At 34.1% G+C, this 20298-nt stretch overlaps 1 protein-coding gene across 1 annotated transcript in view; it reads left to right on the top strand.

Moving 5' to 3' along the window:
• The window catches only part of ARIH1 (ariadne RBR E3 ubiquitin protein ligase 1), a 76691-nt gene that overhangs the window by 33570 nt on the left and 22823 nt on the right, over positions 1-20298 (top strand). Inside the window, exons 2-3 of the mRNA XM_074296269.1 lie at positions 5785-5852; positions 17093-17237. Of these exons, the coding sequence (XP_074152370.1) occupies positions 5785-5852; positions 17093-17237 (213 nt within the window). The remainder of the gene's footprint in view (positions 1-5784; positions 5853-17092; positions 17238-20298) is intronic.

The raw sequence follows: 20298 nt of genomic DNA, 5'->3' as shown, positions 1-20298 counted from the left end.
TGAAACATTTCTCCAGGTACCCAGGATTAAAACATTGATATCATTACTTAACATGCCCTTAAATCCTACTGATTTTATCTCAGCAGTATTTCTCGCGTCTTTCTCATTTTCTTTCTCTACCATCTCATTGTTTAGGCACTTCACTCATCTCCCTGCTGCTCTCCCCAAATCATCCTTTTTACTAGTGTGTCAAACACTGTGTGTGGGATAGATATTCCAAATGTAATATTTTATTTAGTTTGGATGTACAAATATAATAGCAAGATTATCAAGGGGTTTTTCTCTGTTGTCTTAACAAATCCATTAGACTGGCTTGGTTACTGGAATTCTTCGAATTAAGAAATATTTATCAATGCCAGGCACTATTCAAGCAGAAAGACACAATATAGAGACTTAAAGTGGTATCCCTCACTTGAAGAAATGGCAGTTTGCTTAATTTACTGGTACATGCCACATTAAATCCTTCATTACCAACTTTTAACCAATAGCTTCCAAGTTGTTCTTCCATCCTCAAGTTGTCTACTTTTTCAAACCATTTTCGTGATGGAGTGGTATTCCTTTAAGGGAAAAAAAATCGTAGTTTATTGATGTTATTTTAAAAGCTTGAAAAGCATGTTTCTGGCTAATACTTGAGAACTTTCTACCTCTGCAAATAGATGAGGTAGCAATGTCTTCTGAGCCATGCTAGTTCTTTGTGATTATACAACACACTTAATTACACTTTCCATGTACAATATTGTAGTTGTATATATATGCTGTTATTTTGGGGCGCTCAACTTCACTCTGCATCATTTCATGTTGATCTGTAAATGTTTCTTCTATTCATTGTATTTCATAATTTCTTACATCTGTTCACATAGTCAGGTGCACATTGTCTTCATACAATAGAATGTCAGCTCCAGGGCTATTTCTTTTATTTCATATCGTTGCTTCTCAAAGTAGGTTTGATGGTTGATGATAATTTTGGGAAGAAGTTGCTAAGACAGATTGAGGACAAGACACAGAAGTTAGGAAAGATTACTCACAATTGAAGCTATTCAAAAATGGGAAAGAGCCCCTACATTTGGAATCTGTAGGCAAAGATTGGCCAGATAATCAGTTGTTGCTTATATTGTAAAGGGAAAGGATTATTATTCAGTCAAAAAATGTAACTTTTATTGAAATTCTATGAGCTCTTCACGTCCTGGCATTATTGGATATAGTACTGGACTTAGAAGGACCTGGGTTTCAATGCTATATATAGGATCATGACTATGAACAAATCGCTCAACATCTGAAGAGTCTCAACTTCCTTTCCTATAAAATGAAAATAACACTGATATTTTAACTAATAACTATGATTTATGCTTTTCAGGTCAATTTGCTTTCAACTGTAATTGGATTAAGAATATGGTCAGTCTTTAAGTTGTTACTTTGCCTTCAAATGTACCTAGTGAACTACTTGTTTCCCTGTTTGTTGGCAAGCAAAAACTTCTGTGGCTGAACTGTTAACACCTGTTAACTTAGTAAAAACTAATTCAGATGGGTTTGTAAATAAAGATAATAAAGAAACAGTAACCATATAGGTTTTCTTGTCATTTATTCAGAAAAGTGTTTACCAAGTTCTCTTTTCAGTAGTCTTAGTGTAAAAACCAGGGTTTATTTCTCCCCCTCAATAATTTTTTCTTTGTACCTGCCACTCCTTAAGGATTTTGGAAAGGGTTTTCAGGTGGTTAAAAACAGAAATAATTATTTTGAAGTGTTAGCACCTCACTGCTCTTTATGACTGCTTATCCATAAAACATTAAATAGGAACATAGATTGGAAGAGTTTTAAGAAAGGGATTTTAAATGAATATAATTTAAAATATTCATATCAAGTTGATTAGATTTCAAGTCCTAATTTGAGAAGTTATTTCTGACCTTTTAGATAATAAATGAATTTTATATCTTTATTTTTTCAAATGATAACATCTATTATTGGATTTTTCTTTTTCTATTTAAGCATTGCCCAAAGTAGAGATGTAGCTGATAATTATTTAGCAAATGAAAGTATCCATGGACATTATCTTATAGTACCTGGCTACCCAGGAGAAGGGGTATAGTGTTGATGTTGATTTGTTTATTTTCCCAGAAGCTAAAAGTAATCTGGTTTCTTCTGGTATGTTAGTTGCTATGTGAAAGATCTGTATACTCCATTACTGTCTTTTCCCAAATTAATGACTGTTTATTGAATATCAGCTATGGAAGACAAGGACACCTACCTTCCTGGAGTGTGTATGATTTGGATGATAAAAGAGATGTACCTCTCTGTGTAGCACCTAATACAAATGTATATTGCAGGTGTTGAGGAAAGGTCAAGGAATGCCTTTTAAAAGGGGGTGGGAGGCATTTCTTCCTTTCATTGGATTACCATAGAAACTGTTGAGTAACAGCTCTGCTGCAACTATGACTCTGCTTGATTTTTATTCTTGATATGGGGAGGTTTAGAGAAGGGAAGGGAAACAATTTGGTGAAAGTACTGGAATAAGATAACTATTCATGGGAGACTTGTGATAGTTATTGAAAGTTCTAGAAATATTTTGGAGGAGTATAACCTTATACCCCCAGATTATCCCCTTCAGATACAGTGAAGTTTTCTTCCCTTTTCATAACTTTGCAAGAGTCTTAATATTTTTATTACATCACAGCAAGGATTTTTATATATATATATATACATATATATATATATATATATATATATATATGTATATATATATATATATATAAATGTGTGACCTTGGACAAAGTCATCTAACCTCTGGGTCTTAGATTCTTAATCTTAAGAATTTTGTGGTACATCTATTTTCACCCCATCCTTCAAAAGATTTCAAACTCTGTGCCTAATATTCCACAAAAATTTTTTTGTTCTTTGTAGAGAAGAGTGGAAGTACAGGAATTCCATATTTGTTATTTGGCCATAAAAGTTTAGAATTAGACATCATTTCATAATTGACTTTTTACAGTAGACATTAATATTATTTCTTGGTGGGGGTTGGGTGAGTGTTTTCCTTTTTAGCAGTGCTGTGCCAAGAACCTTGGGTATAAACTTAGTAAAGTCTATGAGAACAAGTGAATAATTGACAAGGGGAAAAAAGCTTGTTTTAAGGGGGAAATGAAGGTATAAACCTTTATTCCCACTTTTTCAGTTCTGTTTGGTGGATTGAAAACTTGGCTGTCTTGGGTGCTGAGAGAATTTGGGGAAGATTAGCTAGGAGTGATAAAGTTATAAGAATATAACACTTTTCTCACATCACTGTGAAAATGTAAAAATAACAGTAAGTATTCCCATTTTTACATAAGCAAACTGAGGCACTAAGGGTTCCTAGAGTTATTTCTATTATACCATGCAGTTCTCATCTCTGTATCTTTGGTAATGTCTTCCCTGTGTGCTTAGCAAGTAATGGATAATGAAAAGTGATCAGAATAGATCCCAAAGGAAAGACCTTAGAAAAATTTAGGAAATTGTTCATGTCCAGAACATTAAAATATTAAAATCTAGAACATCTTCAGGAATGTGCAAAGAGTTTTTCTTTGTAGTATTATGGAATTAATATTTGGTATTAGGTTTTCTATGACAAAATAGCTACATGGGCAAGACCATAACATAACAGCATATAACTTCCAAACCTAAATGGCCTTTTATTCTCTTTTGCCTTTCTTAACTTTTGACCCTGCTCACCCTTTTCCTAGTTTTTCCCCTGCTTTTAGACATACCATACTCTTAGGTTTTTTCCTATCTCTGCTGATAAAATTCTTCCATATCCTTTCTGGCTCTCATACTCTTCTTTGACCCCTTAATAATTCTCCGAAAGCCATGTCCTCGACCTTTTTTCTTTTTCCTTTGGTTTCAGCTAACACACTCCATTCAGATAATGATCAGGGTTTTTTGTTTGTTCTTTTCATCCTTATTTCTCTGATGAAGCCCTAGCTAGCTGTCTCATGGACCGATCCAACATTTCCAAATTTCATGTGGTCACGTCCTATCTACCAATATTTTAAGCCCAAACTTTTTTCAAAATTGAGAGTTTATCTCTCCCTAAAATAAAATTATTCTTCCTTTCAAGAGACTTTTTTTTTTAAAAAGTTCTTGAGTATGCAGTGAGAGAACAGACTTTCCCCCCCATGTTCATAATCTCTTGCCTCCTCTGCCTTTATCTTGCTTCTAAGATAAAATAGCTCTTTTTAGCATTTAAAGCCTCTTCAGCCCTACTCCAGCCTATCTTTCCAGTTTCATTGGACTTTTCTCTCTCTCACACATTTGTGATCCTGCCAAAGTGAATACTGTCTGAATATATCTACTCTCACTTGGCTTTGTCCTGGAATGTCCTGGTACATAACCTGGAATGTTTTCCCTCATTGCTTTTCATTTCAGTTCTTTTTCTTTAAGATAAGCAGCTCAAGTATCTTCATCTTGATGAAAGCCTTTTCTGTTCTTGCTCTCTTCTCCTCCCCCAAAATTCATGCATTTCCATGACTCCTCCTCCACCCCACCCCTAGCAACTTTGTTGTATTTGCTTTGTGTGTATAGGGTGTTCCAAAAGTCTTAGCTACTGGTTTAAAATCTCAGGATTTTAAGGCATTCACTAAGTTGTGGTTTGTTTTTTTGTTTTGTTTTTTGCTTTATCAAAATGTAGGCTTCCTGTGATTTCATTTTATTTCTTATACATAGCATAGTCCCTGGCACGTAGTAGGTCCTTAATAATTGCTTTTTTAATCTCATTTTAAAAAATATATTTCCACTGCCATGCACCTACTTAATCATTTTCTTTTCAATACTTTTCTTGTTTTCTGATCTTTCATTCCAATTTTTAATACTGAAACTGAGTGATAACTCCTTGCTTAGCCTGTCCCTACCCTACCTTTCCACTCATCATGTCACATTATTTTGTACAAAGTTAGTTGTTGCTTTATCCAAACTGATTTTGGAACCACATTCTGCTTCTCTTCCCTTCTGCCCTTCACTACCAAAAGTTATTCTCTTTGAGAATAACAACTTTGCTTTGCTCTCTGTTTATGCCTGGATTGGATGTTCCTTTCTCCTTGATGAATTTCTACTGTGCTTTAAAACCCAGTTCAGTTGTTGCCTTCCCTGAAGTGTCTTTATTGCTATTAGCTTTATATTTTGCTTGTAGCCATAATATATAGCACAATTTTACATGTAAAATGATCACCTTGAACTTTTTATTTTGATAGATGTTTTTGAAAGATTCACCATTAAAAAAGACTTTGCATTCAGATGCAACTCTTATTAGAATTGTTGATTCTATATACACATGTTGATGACATGTGTATATAGAAAGTGTTAAACATTCTGATATAAAGAAAAGCATTTATTAAGTGCCTATTAATCTGTTTGAAATTTTTTTTTTTAATTCTAGTTGAATTTTAGTAAGATACTTTTCCAGTTTGGTAATGTCTTTTATAATCCACGTCAGTTTTCTGTACAATAATGCACAGTTAATTTATTTTTCCCTGCTTGAACTTATGGTTAAAAGATTAGATCCTTGAAGTAGGGACCAATGATTTTATTTAATTTTTTTTTATCTCAAAATCTAGAAAGGAGGCAAGGGCACATTTTAGCAAAAGAAATTCTATTATAATAATTTTCTTCAGTACTTGATTCATTCATTCAGCAAACATTCATTACATAATTATGTGCCAAGTACTGTGTTAGTCACAAGGGATACAAAGACATTCAGAAAAAGAGTTCACTGAATGTCATTGAAATGGTATTACTCTAATGTGACTTCTTTCCCTCCTTTAGAATCCAGCAACTATCACAAGAATACTCCTTAGCCATTTCAATTGGGATAAAGAGAAGCTGATGGAAAGGTAAGATACCACATTGACAGCTTTGCGACTACAAATAAGGGGAAGATAATACAGGGAAGAACAACTGTTATAGATCCAAACAGGCTTTAACTATTGCATGGTGACCCCATCACTTATTTTAAAATTTAGAACAGTTTGTAGGTCTGAAGTTTAGATTCACAAGGAACTTAAAAATCTTTCTAGTTCAGCCCTTGTCAAATTGATAATATCTACAGCACTTTCAGTAAGTGGTCTTCCTTCATCTTTTTGAAAACTCTCTAATGGTTAGAAATCATTTTCACCATTTCTCCCCCTCAATTTAAAAAAAAACTTTATTTTTGAGAGATTTGTATATTTTAAGTTAGAAAAAAAATTTTTTTGTCCCTTAAGGTTCATTTGTTTATTCTGAACCCTCATTACATTCTTCCTTCTCTCTGGAGAAAAATTAGAACTATTCTGCTTGGGTTTAGCCCACCAAAATGTTCTGATGACTATATGTGAAAGATCCTCAGAGTTTATTGGCTGAGAATTGAACCAAAATCTATTCCACTCCACAATGTTTGAAATAAAGAGGCACTCTTGATTAATTTCCAAAGAGAAGTGAGAATTGTTTTTGTTTTTGTTTTTTTTTTTTTAAACTGATCTATCAAGGAAGAGTTGGTTCAGTAGTTTTGCCATGAAAATTTGGGTTAGGTACTTTAAAATAACAATTTTTAAAAACTCAAAAAACAGACCCCTAGCATGTTAATCTGCTTGCCTTTGTACTGGTGATTCTTTGACACCTGAGAACCATTAGTAGTTGTTTAAAGAAAAAAAAAATTGGGCCCACAGAGCCATAATTTTTAAAACTAGCAAACGGTTTGGGGGATGTTCCCCAATATTTTGCAGAGAATTCTATTAGTTTCCAGATAGTGATAAAATATGGTTCATATAGGTTCGTACTCAGGCAGTGTCAGAAAGGAATGTTGGCCGAATTGTTTTTTAAAGCATTTCTTTTGACTTTGATAAGTTTTAAAACACTACTCCATTATCCCAATGTTTTTGTAGCTGTCCTTAGTAAATTTTCCAAAAGAGAAATTTGGGAAAGTAAAAATTTATCTGACAACAATATATTGACAACAATTACTCATAAATAAGAGAATACCAATAAAGTATGGTCTGAATTTTATTCGATGAATCCTTTCAAAATTCTTCATTTAAAAAAAATTTGATGATCCCATTTTAAACTCCAGATATGTTAATTTTTATATCATGCATAACTTATAAATATTGCTGCAGATGTACTTGGTCGTTGGTTTATCAGTTGATAAGTTAAGTCTTTTAATTATTCAAAAAGAAATAGAGATATTTTCAATTAAATATCTTTTTATGCTTTGCATAAAGAAGTTCAGTTTTTTGTTGTTTTTAAGCAGCAACTTATGTGTGGTTTTGAAACATTTCTGATTCCACAACACTTAATACATTGTGTCCTGATTTCAGAATTTATCCTTTAATTTCGGGGACTAAGAGAAGTAGATGTGATAACTAAGACAGCTTTGAAAGGTTACATGTTGAGTTTACTGTGTATTCTCCAAAAGAAAAAAAGCCGTTCATGTGTGGTTTGTGGTTTCGTATATAGCGTTCTTTTTGTATTCTACTTTGTAAATGGGAATTTTATATAGTTTTTAGGGGCTTGTGGGGGGTGTTGGGGTTCTCCCCTCTCCCCATATTATAGGGCGGGAAATTGAATTATGGAACCTTTAAAAAGAGTGTTGATAGTATTGAGGAAGGTTGTTTTTTGGGGTTTTGTTTTAACATTGCAACAGATTCTTTGAAGGGCAATGGCATTAGATGCTAGGGAAAGTGTTAAGGAAGAGGGAGATACATGGAGGAACAATGAATACAAACTTCTAGAAAAGCTGTTTCAAATATACCAGGACACATCCAGTGGCCTCTTTGAGGAATGCTTGTTGGCTCATTCAGCTTGCAGTCCACCAGAATTCCCAAAGCCTTTTCATCTAAACTAATTTTTTCTTAATCTAGATATTCCTATTCACCCCCACTACCATTTTGCATTTGGGACATTGATTTTTTTTTTTTTTTTTTTTTTTCAACCAACATGTTATATATGTAACAGTTTTCAGTGTTTTAATTTTATTTTGTTCAGTATGTTCTAGTCTGGCAAGGTCTTTTTAAATGCAGACTCTAATCCACTTTGCTAGTTCTCCACATCCTGTTATCTGGAAATGTTAAGAGCATTTCACCTATGCCATTATTTGTCATTAATAAAAATGCTTAGTTGCCACTACACACCTGTCAGTTTGGCTGAGATGGCAGGAAAAGATAATGATGAATATTGGAGGGGATATGGGAAAACTGGGACACTGATGCATTGTTGGTGGAACTGTGAACAAATCCAACCATTCTGGAGAGCAACTTGGAACTATGCTCAAAAAGTTACCAAACTGTGCATACACTTTGACCCAGCAGTGTTTCTACTGGTCTTATATCCCAAAGAGATCTTAAAGGAAGGAAAGAGACCCACGTGTGCAAAAATGTTTGTGGTAGCTTTTTTTTTTTTTGTAGTGGCCAGAAACAGGAAACTGAATGGATGCCCATTAATTGGAGAATGGCCAAATAAGTTATGGTATATGAATGTTATGGAATATTATTGTTGTATTTGAGTAAGTATTCACAGTATTTAACAAAATACTTTGATTAAAATTATCTTTTTTTTAAAGTAGGGATATGCCTTTTAACTTAGATAATATAGTACTAATACTAATTGCTTTTGACCAGTTTTGTTGACTGCCATTATTGACTTTGTCATCATAATTAATATTTGCATTTTGCTTTCTTTTGGATCATGTCACAAATGCTTCACCATTTTTTCTGAATTCATCTTTATTGTGATACTCCCACCATCCTACAGTTAAGATTGGAGTCCAAAGATTCTGACCCCCCCCCCTTTTTTTTTTTTTTTTTTAATTCATGAAACTTTGCAAGCACATTGCCCTATTATTGGAACCTTTGAACATTCTACTTTGTTCAAGTCCAGGTTTGATTCTAGTCCTGGGATCTTCAAAAATATTTAGATCTATTGGCTTCACACACATTTTGAAGCACATTTAGTTCCATCTTTTGGATACATTTCTTTTTGAAATATCATCTTTTCTGTTTTACCTAAAATGGAAATGTATCAGTTAGGGATGGACCCAATCCTACTCTGATTGGCACAGAAGTTTTGACTTGCTTCATTTTTCCATTTTGAATTAGTTTTCTCTTTTATAGACAATACTGAACTTAATACAGATAACCAGACAGGCTAATCTACTGCAGCCTTGAACTTCCAAGCTCAAGAAGTCCTTCAGTCTCCATCTTTCTTGCAGTTTGAATTACAGATATGTGCCTGCTTGCATTTTAAGATTGACTTGCCAATTGTTGTTTTGTTTATTGCCTTACTTATAACATGGCTTCCCTGTAGTTAAATGTCCAATCTATTTACACCTGATCAATTACAAGTGATTCCACCAATCACAATTTAAAAATTACTACAAAGCACAGACATGTTAGACCAAACTGAGTTTCTTGAACAAATTTCAACAAGGGCCTTTGGTAAAGCCTTGAATGCAAAAGTAACTTGTAATGAAAATCGCTCTTATTCCCAATCATCAACATTCCAGTTTTAAAATAGTCTTGTGCATAAGAAGTTTGTTGTTAGTTTTTAAAATAGCAATAGTTTTTTTTAGCTGTGGGTTTTTTTGTTTTGTTTCATCTTACATCATTTTTCACATTCTTCCAACATCAAAATGCCCATTATATCTTTTAGAGAAAAATTAAACTATCTTCCCCTCCCAGCTCTCTACTCCTGACTTTCTGGACTTTGCCACCTGCCACCGTTCTCAGCTTCCATTGCACCTTAGGAATTCCCTCTATGCCTGGGGCCTCCTCACCCTGGAGCATCCCTCCACCATGTCAGCCCTCTCTTCCCATTGGTGAGTCCCTCTCAGTCTTACATTTGGGGCAGGGCCTTGATCAATCAATCTTTATTTCCCTCACACCTTTTCTTCTGACTTTCTGGACTTTTAACTCTTGTCCCCCAAGAAAGTCTGTGTCTAGCTGTTCTCTTTCCTTTGCACTCTTCTGTTCCCTCATTAGAATGGACCCTGTTTAAGGGCAAGGACTGTCTTTTCCTTGTATTTGTATCTCCCACCATTTTGTATAGTACCTGGTACATAATAAACAATTAATAATTATTCTCACATTATTACATACTCTGGATATAAGGGACATTTTTTTAAAAAATGAAATGTATTTCTAGGGAGATGCTATGGAACCAAGATTTCTTGTTGTAATTAAAATGAGTTCATATGCCAAAACTAGATTTTATTAATGTTTTCATTTATATCATTAATATATTTCTTATGAATGACTTCTGGCCTCATACTTCAGCAGAAACTACTCTCTCCACTATTGCCAGCCATCACTTGTTAAATCTGAGGGGATTTTCAGTCTTCATCTCTCTCAGCCTACCATTGTATTTGACACTTAGACTAGTGGTGCCAGGGCCTCTAATCCATACCCGAGGACCCTTGTAGGTCACATATTGTGATACAATAAGGTCTGTTTTATTTTGTTTCATTTATTACATATTTCCACTTTTACATTTTAATCCAGTTCAGATTTTCCTTGAAACTATAGTGGAGTGTGTGTTTGACATTTGTGCTGCAGAGTATCCCTTCTTCTCTGGGTTTTAATGATATTGCTGTCTTCTGGATCACCTCATCAGACCCTATTTTCTTTGTACCAAAAGTTCTTTATCTGAAGTTCATGAGAAAGAAAAGGGGGGGGGGAAGTGCATCTTTATTTTTATTCTTCTTTAACTGATATTTATCATTTTCTTCAATGACAAATGTGAGCAATTAATATTGTTTAGAGTATGGGTCCTTAAGTTTTCCACCAAAGGATTGCCAAAGGTCCAAACAAAAGAGATTCTGAACAAAAAGATTCAGAACAGCCTGTTCTAAACAGTTTCCTCTTCACTTCCCTATCAACTCTTAATATGAAACTCAAATCTGTCTATCATGTGCTGTATGACCTGGAGAATGTGCCTAATGTTAAAACCTCATTGTCTTTGTTCTCTCTATTCTTAGCCACCTACCTATATCTGCTAGCAGTACTACCAACCTTCCCTTCATCATCTCACTGTACATGTCTGGTTGCCACATGTTGCTCTCCTGGCTCTTTGAAAAGAGTGCATACAAGCCACCTCTAACCTGGATTATTGCAAATAGCCTCTTGATTGATTTCCCTGCCTCTATTTTCAGGCTTCTAGTTCATCTTTTCAACTGCTGCTGCCAAAACAATTTTCTTTTTTTTGCAACCTGACCATGTGATTTCTCTACTCTCCAAACTCAATGGCTTCCTCTTGCCTATGGGATAAAGTAATGGACATTGGTGTTTCCGTCTTTAACCTATCTTTGCCTACCTACCCCAATTTATTTTTGTAGCCTTTATTGTAATTTACTTCCCCTTCTTTACACTGTGATTCAGCCAAACTTTGGAACAGGTTCCTATCTTGAATCCCTCTCATTAAGTCTTGAACTTTTCCTTTTGTTTATATCTTTCTTCTCTCCCTGCCACCATTGCCAGAGACCTGCTTCCAATACATTGCATAACTACTTTGAATTTGTTTACATTTATGCTGTGTATGCTTATTATGTGCTCCCTTAGTGTGTAGCTGCCTCCCATTCTTAGTGTGTAGCTGCCTCCCATTGAGCAACGTGTTTCATTCTCAGTACCTCTCTCCCCTCCAACAGGGCCTCAAGCACAGTAGACACTTCAATGCCTGTTAATTGATTTGCTGATTCTTTTGTTTTTCCATAATTTCATATAGATGTTTACATGTTTTTGAATTGGTCATCTTTTTTCTTACAGTTCAGTACCCTTCCATTATAGTCAGATGCCACAGTTTTTATCTACTTCATCAAATAGTGAGCACCCACATTTTTTTGCTACTACTGATAATTTTAGTTTCTAATTTGCTTGCTTATAAGATAAAACTAGAGTTGTCAATGGTTGCTTGTATTACTTTTTCATATATGAGTTGATGGTTTGCATTCCTTTCCACAACTTCATCTCCTTTATTGTTGTTCAGTCTTGTCCTCTTTTTGTGAGTCATTTTTGAGATTTTCTTGGCAGAGATCCTGGAGTGGTTTGCCATTTCCTTCCCCAGCCTATTTGACAGGTGAGAAAACTAAGGCAAACAGGTTAAGTGACTTACTCAGGGTCACACAGCTAGTCAGTGTCTGAGGTCAGATTTGAACTTTGGAAGAGGAGTCTTCCTGAGTCTAAGCCTGTCTCCATTCATTAGTCTACCTGTTTTATGTTTTATCTTTTATAATCACCTTTTTTAGTTAGATCAATTCTCCATCCATAGCACCATTTTCCTAATTGTTTTAATATAGAATCTTTTTACAGTTTGGAAGTATGCCCACAAAGCAATCAAAGAGCATATATTTTGACTCAGCAATACTTCTACTAGATCTATACCAAAAAGAGACAACCTGAATCAAAGGAGGGAATTGACTGAAAATACTTTGGTGTAGTAATGTAACCAAATATCCTAATGCAAGATGCAATGGTGTGTGCTTTCCAAAAGGGGGGGGGGAACCCGGAAGACTTAAATGAAAACTGGAGCAGAGTGAAATAAGCAGAACTACAAAGTAGTTTATATGGTAACACCAATATCATAAAAGACAGCCAGCTTTGCAAATCTTAAGAATTCTGATTAATGTAGTCATTCCCATGGCCCAATGATGAAATATTTTATCTCCTGATAGAAGTCATTAAAGGGATCCAATTTTAGATATTGCAAGTTGTAGGATTTATTTTTCTTGATTGTGCTAATTTGTTACCAAATGTCATTTTTCTTTTTCCTGGAGAGTGGCAGGAATTTAATATAGGAGAAGAAGGGAGCTATTGATAGGGCTTCCCAGAAACAATGTTGTTGATATTTTCTTTTTATAATGTACAGAAGAGAACAGGCAAGCTTTGAAAGTGATGAATTTATTATATACTTCTTTACAAACACCTAGTCTATGACAGATTCACAATTTAACTATAACTTTCTTTCTCATCGACTTTGGACACAGTCTACTTTGTATCGTGCTGGTCTAAATCTTTTTTTTTTTTCCCCTCCCAACAACTACTCTTCACTTTTCCGAGGAAATTTTTCTGTTCTTCCTTTTTCCTTTTCCCTTTGTATTTGAACTATCAGTACACTGAATCTTTCACATAGGAAATTGGATTCCAGTGTTTTTTTGGTTTTTTTTGTTTTTTTTTAAACCACCTATTTTGTCTTTTTGCCCTAATGTTGTTTGTGTGTAGATTTACTCCTTCAAAATTAAAAATAATTTTAAAAAGCAAAACAAAACAAAATACAGAAGTTGATCTCATCGCTCTGGGAATCTGGTAGGAGAGGAGAAATTTGATCACCAATACCAAACTGAATTTTCAGGGGAGGAGGGATTGTTTTTGTTTTGTTTTTTAAGAAAGGAAAAGCTTTTTTCAGATTACCCATTTGGAGAGCATTTTGAAATCCATTGAATCTATTCATTTTAGTCCTTTTTAACTTGGCAAAGATTTTTTTTTTATTGAGACCCACTTTTCACATCACTAATCTTTATTAATTTCCATCTATCTAAATTATTGGTCTTGAGGATATCGGATCCCAAGTTGACAAAAGGAAGGTTTTAGTGATTATTTCAATTACAAATGATCTTTTAACTGGGATTTATTTTTCACTTCTATGAATAGTTAGTGTACTTAATCTAATTTTATGCCATTTCATTTCTTTTGGTCTAATTTGATTTCCATCATTCCAGTCACATTACTAGATACTGTTTATTGGAAGGAGTAGGGGAAAGAGATATTTCTTCTGACGATTCCCATCCTACTCCTATGCAGAGCGCCCTGTGGAAATTAACTAATGGCATAGTTTGAATCCTTTTGCAGCTTTTTAGTCAAGAACTTTTGATACTTGTTTGATTCTAAGTGGGACATGTTCCTTTTTGTGCTGTTAGTCTAATTTTTCACTAATGTTGATGAGTTGCTGTGTTATAAACCTTTTGTGAGAGCTGATAAATATTGTTAAATCTTTCAACAAAAACATTCTCTTTCTAACCTGAAACATTGAAGAGAGGGAAACAATCAAGATGATTCATACGTAATCAGCATTTGAGCTCATCCCTGAGAGATGGGGTTTTTTTGGTTGTTGGTGGTGTTTTTGTTTGGTTTGGTTTTTGTTTTCCCCAGACCTTTAAAAATTCCTATTTTGGATGTATTTGGGATTTTAATAATCATTATGTACTTTTTGTTGCAATAATAGTTCCATTAACTGGTGACTAAAATCCTTCAGTCACTAGTGTTTTCAAAAGCCTCCTGCCGAAAATAATTGCATGTAGGCAATAGAGCAAAATCTATCTTTGGGGAAGAAAAGCTGTAACTTGTAATCTGAAGATTCCACAGCCACCACCTTATTTGAGTTTGGTATTTTATTTTGTTTTATTTATTGCTGAGGCAATTGGGGTTAAGTGACTTGTCCAGGATTACACAGCTAGGAAGTGTTAAGTCAGATTTGAATTCAGGTGTTTCTGACTTCAGGTTTGGTGCTCTATCCACTGAGCCGTCTAGCTGCCCCTGGTATTTTATTTTTATGGGCCCAATATTGGGCCTAGAATCAGGAAAACATCTTGTTGAATTATCTGGCCTCAAAACTTCACTAGGTTTGTGACCCTAGGCAAGGCACATAACCCTTTTTTGCCCCAGTTCCTCATCTATATAATCTGGAGAAGGAAAAGTATACCATTCCAGTAACTTTGCCAAGAAAGCCCCAAATGGGGTCAAAGTTTTATTCATTTATTCAGACATAATTTTTCCCATTGCTATTCAGACTCACCTCTTAACATTGTATTGATCAAATTTTATTATGAAATGTTTCTATTTACCAATAAGTATTTTAGTTCTACATTTGTTTTTACGGTAATTATGTTTTATAATACGGGTTATTTTCAAATAATTTTCCCTCTTAAGAACCTTTCAGGTTCTCCCTGTAACAAAATCCAACCACAAGACAGCAGTCTCACCTTAACAGCATTCTTCTATATCAGTAGTCTATCCCTCACTTCTCCATTGAAAGGGGAAGGGGGGGGGGCAGTTTCCTTATCTTTTCTTGCTCCAAGATTGGTCAGTAAGATTGTGTGACTTTTGGTTTTTCACAGCATTTCTGACAGCTCACAGTGTTGAGACAGGTTTTAGAGAGGGGTGTGTCAAGTTTTCTCTGTTGTATCTCCTCTAAAATGTAAGCCACTTGAGTGTAAGAGACTATTAATTCCCATCAACGGTGCTTGTAAGGTATAGCTTGGAACATTCAAGACAGTATTGTAGAGATGATAGTATCATATAATGGAGTGTTGAAACATTAAAGTGGTCTCCATAGCCCTGTCAAAAATGTTTAACAACTAAGTCATTTCTAAATGTTTCATTTCCATTACCCACTGATACAATTAAATAAGAAATAAAAGAATAAGCTTTAATTTGTGATCAGAAATCATTTACTAAAACCAGTCCTGTTAGTTTTACAACATAAACAACTGTATTTGCTTTGGGGCCTTTAGTATTTTTAGAGTGAAAATGGGGGACAGGAAAGACCATTTGAAGAAATATAGCAGGCATGTGAAGGCAGTGACTTTTGGGGGCAGCAAGCTTTTAGTCATTGAAATTTAAATATATTTCACTCTAAAATTTAATATTCTTGAGCCTTCTATTATAAGGTCCTTAGGACAAGGACCATAAATTAAAGCTGCAGGGACCTTAAAAAATCTTCCAATCTAAAAAGCCCATTTTATAGATGAGACACCTACCTGATGCCAAAAAGGGTGACATGACTTGCCAAGAATCAGAAATGGCAGTTAAACAGTGTCCCCTTGATTCCAGATTTGATGCCTTTTAGAATCACATTTAATTTTATTTGTTTTGTTTTTTTACATAAAAGCTTTTTATTTTCAAAATACATGCAAAGATTCACCCTGCAAAACCTTGTTGAACCACATTTGTTATTTCTATATATATGAATTAGTGCTATATAAATGACAGCTTTCCACTCTAAAGAATTATACAATGGATTTATAATGGTTGATAGACATCAGATTTTGTTCTAACTTTTCTACTCCTTATACATCGAGCATAATTCTCTTTTAGACCTACAGATTCTACATAAGAAATACATCTAACATCTTGGAGGGCTTCATCTTTGTCTTTTAATATATTGGGGGGGAATAGTGTCATGCTTGGAGCTTTCTGTTTTAATTTTTCTCTTTAGATATGGCTGTCTTGATGTATTATTCATTTATTCATGTAAATTGTCATTGCTTATATATAGTTTTATCTACTTAGAACTCGTACATGTCATTTTTTCATTGACCTTTGGATCATTTTCTCAGTGTACAGAATCATGGACACAGATCTAATGGTATAATGTTCTCCTAGTGCCAGCATATAGTAGGCCCTTTATAAATGCTTATCCTTTTCCTGGGTGCCCAGGTGTAATCAAAACAGTTTCTGGAATTTTTGCTGCATATAAAATCTTTTTAAAATTCAAGATTTTTTGTTGCTGCTTTTTAAGTATAATTTATGCTTTGTATGATTTGATGAATAATTTCAGATAAACTTTTAAGAACATCAAAAGTTGATTATTATTCACTTATAAAATCTGAAGAACATTGTTCATGGATATCATTGAAATAAATATGTACTACTTTCTACACAAGTATATCTAAAATTGCTGAATTCCACCTTTTTTTTTTTTTTTTTTTTTTCAGAGTCATCTGATACATGATTTTTAATTTAATTATTTAGGTCAGCCTATTAAGAGACTATCCTAATTGAGGTGAATTTAACAAGTCTGCTGATTGTCGATTCATTTGTCTAATGACAGCTATGTGATAGGTGTCCTTTGTTTCCTTCATGGGTTTATTTTAATAATAGCGACCCATCACTTCCAAAGACTTATGTAACAAAAAGCTTGTAGGTTATGTGGAACAAAAAGTTTATATGCTATATTCCAGGTTGGCATGGCAATCTTTACTCTGGACCCTCAGTACCAGTAGGAAGTTTGGATCTGTTTTAATTTCTGTATTTTCTTCCCTGAACATAACCAGATTTGGGGAAATTCTCACTAGGTAATATTGCCAAGTTCTCATCCTTCTGTTTGAATAATGCAGGTACTTTGATGGAAACCTGGAGAAGCTCTTTGCTGAGTGTCATGTAATTAATCCAAGTAAAAAGTCTCGAACGCGCCAGATGAACACACGGTCGTCAGCCCAGGATATGCCTTGTCAGATCTGCTACTTGAACTACCCTAACTCAGTGAGTATTTACATAACCACATGGTAGCACTGGCCCAGAAAGCTTATAGCATAGTGTCTGAGAAGAGTGGCTGGCCATAAAGCAAAGCATCAGGCAAAACTCCTATAAGCTCCTGCCCCCAATGTCTAGTGGAAGAGATTCCTTGATAGATAGAGCACATGATTCCTTTCTCGTGAACTAAAATATCCTGAATTGCATATTATTTCTTAACTACACTCAAAATTCTTTTAATACCAGGCCATTATGGAGATTGCAGAATTTACCATGTGAAAAGGTTTTCTCAATTATAAAAATCATTATAATATAGAACCATGTGTTAAGAACGAAAACATCCTTAAAGATAAAAGGACTTAAGGGAAAAAATTGGTTTAGGAATATTGGTTTTACTTAAATAAAATAATGATTTTTTAATATAAATTTTCTAATAAATAAGCAGAGGTCCAAAATTTTAGAACTTTCTGACTTAAATGGTATAAAGAACACTGGTTTTGGAGCCTAAGGACCTGAGTTCAAATCAGGTTTCTGCTATTTCTGCTACATGATCTTGGGCCAGTTAATTAATTTCTTTGAATTTCAGTTTCCCACCTGTAAAATGAAAAGATTGGATTTGATGCACTCCAGTTCTCACTTGATTGGTAATGAGTTATTGGTCCAAAATAAAGTTAACATAAGATTAACAGATGAATTTATTACTGCAATCCTTTATTCTTGTAATTATTTTGTCATCTTATCTCTCTACTCTAATCCTTTGCAAAAACACACTTCTCTTCTGTTAGGATTTGTTAGTCACATTGCATGTTCTTTTAAAAAAAAAATTTTTTTTTTTTAAATTTACATTCCCTATAGTAGCAGGGAAATAAAGTCACAATAGAATATTATTCATGTGTGAAAGGATCTTTGAGGTCATTTAGTGCAAGCCTTTCAATAGGGAAAAGTACATAACATTAATAATAATAATAAATAGAAGTAGTGGTGTAAAAAGGAATGATATATTCTCTTAACAGTGTATTTTTTCTGAATTGAATCTGACTTGTGTTTTTTGACAAAAATCTAAATTCTTTTTATTATTAATTTTATAATTATAATTTTTTTTGACAGTATATATGCATGAGTAATTTGCACAGCATCCCTTGTATTCATTTTTCCAAATTTTCTCCTCCCTTCCTCTACTCCCTCCCGTACATGACAGGCAATCCCATACAAAAAAATCTAGATTCTTAAAATACTAAAATATACAGAAAATCTCTGCGTATCCTCTTGTTATACATTGTAAAAATTTTTTTGTTAATGCATATTAATTTATAAAGTTTGTTTGAAATAGTAACATCTAAAGAACTTTACTTGACATAATATACTGATTATTTTGTCTGGCATAGTTTGGTCAGGTTTACTGTTTCTATACTTCATAAAGGTCCTACATTTCTTAACTCATCTAAAAATTGGCTATATCAAAATAAGGCATTAGTAAGCTCAAATATTTTAAGATTTTAAAGCCATTCAAAGCTATGCCTTTTAAAAATCACACTCACTTTACAAATATATTGAAATCCATCACATTATACTGACCCAGATAAAATTCTCAATACTGTGGTCTCAGGGATGTAGTCAGTAGACTTAAGATCCCTCACTTTCCCCCTCAGGTTTGGCTTGGGGAAATACATATATGTCTGTAATTTGTAATTGTTTTCAGTGTATTACCTACTTATTATTTTTGTTTTCAAAGTGAAAGCCTTTAATGTGTTAGGTAAGGGCTTCCAATATCCCTTCCAATGAACCGGAACTAAGGACAGAACCTTACCTTGTTAAAAACAGTCATCTACAGTTTGACCCAGGAGTGGTATTTGGTGTGGGGTTTTTTGTCTTTTGTTTCAGTTGATTTTGATTGGTTATTTTTTTGCTGAGGCAATTGGGGTTGAGTGACTTGCCCACAGTCACACTGCTAGAAAATGTTAAGTATCTGAGATCAGATTTGAATGCTGGTGCTCTATCCCACTGCACCAGGAGTGGTGTTTGACTTAATTCTGTGAGTTCACTGAAATATTAATTCTAGAAGAATACATTTTGAATGTGTATAGTATTTTATTCCAGTGTAGTCTTTTTGTTGTTGTTTGGTTAATATTTGTACAATTTCTTGAAAGATCAGTTTGTTTTTAAATTCATACTATAGTATGAATTACTTTTAAAAATGAAGACATTTATAAGGCTTATTATTAGATTGGAATCAAATCAAGCAATTGATAACTTTCTGTGAAACCTTCAATCCTTGCCAAGTCCCAGGTGAACTTTAATTATGGGGAAAAGTGTGTGCGTGTGTATTTCATCTAATATCTAGAATGTTGCCACATTCTAAAAGCATTTTTGTTTTTAAAAATAATTCCCTTAACTAGGCAAAGACATCCATATTATCAAGACACCATAAAACTAAATTGTTTCTACTGTTAGGAGAAAAAATTGCTTTAGTTAGCAGATGTGACTTCATTTTTAGGAATAAAATCATTTTGTACTAAAACTACCCTTTACTTTTTTTTTTTTTTTTTTTTAATGTAAAAAAAGTGATCCCATTTCACTGTTGTTTCTCTCTGAGTTTTAGATAAGGGTTTGTACGTGGAACCTTTTTTAAGAATTTAATATTTTGTCTTACCAGCCCCTTTCTGCTTAAATTCATTTGTAAGAACTTGAGTGCTGTTGTATTTGGGATTTGCCAACTTTGCTTGATCTGACCTATCCACAATACAGATAGAGCTTAGTTAGTGACAGAAGTGGTAAACATGAACTCCTCTGGTGACATGATAAAAGGAGGTTATAGAAGTGCTCAAGCTAAGGTGTTAAATCTGAGATCAGCTCTGTAAGCCCCAGCTGTAGAAGTGATGGAAGCCAAAAAGAACCCAGGCAAAGGCCAGGCTTCAGAGGAAGGTGCAGAACAAGCCTAAGGACGACGCGGTCCTATTCCACTACAGAGATAACACAGGTATGATTCACCAGCCATCCATCCATACACATTTACTAATGTGAATAATACACATTATTCCCATGTGCCAGGCACTGTGCTAAGCATTTTCTA

Source organism: Sminthopsis crassicaudata, chromosome 2, assembly GCF_048593235.1.
Source record: "Sminthopsis crassicaudata isolate SCR6 chromosome 2, ASM4859323v1, whole genome shotgun sequence".
Lineage (NCBI taxonomy): Eukaryota > Metazoa > Chordata > Mammalia > Dasyuromorphia > Dasyuridae > Sminthopsis > Sminthopsis crassicaudata.
This window is presented reverse-complemented; position numbering and strand designations above follow the sequence as displayed.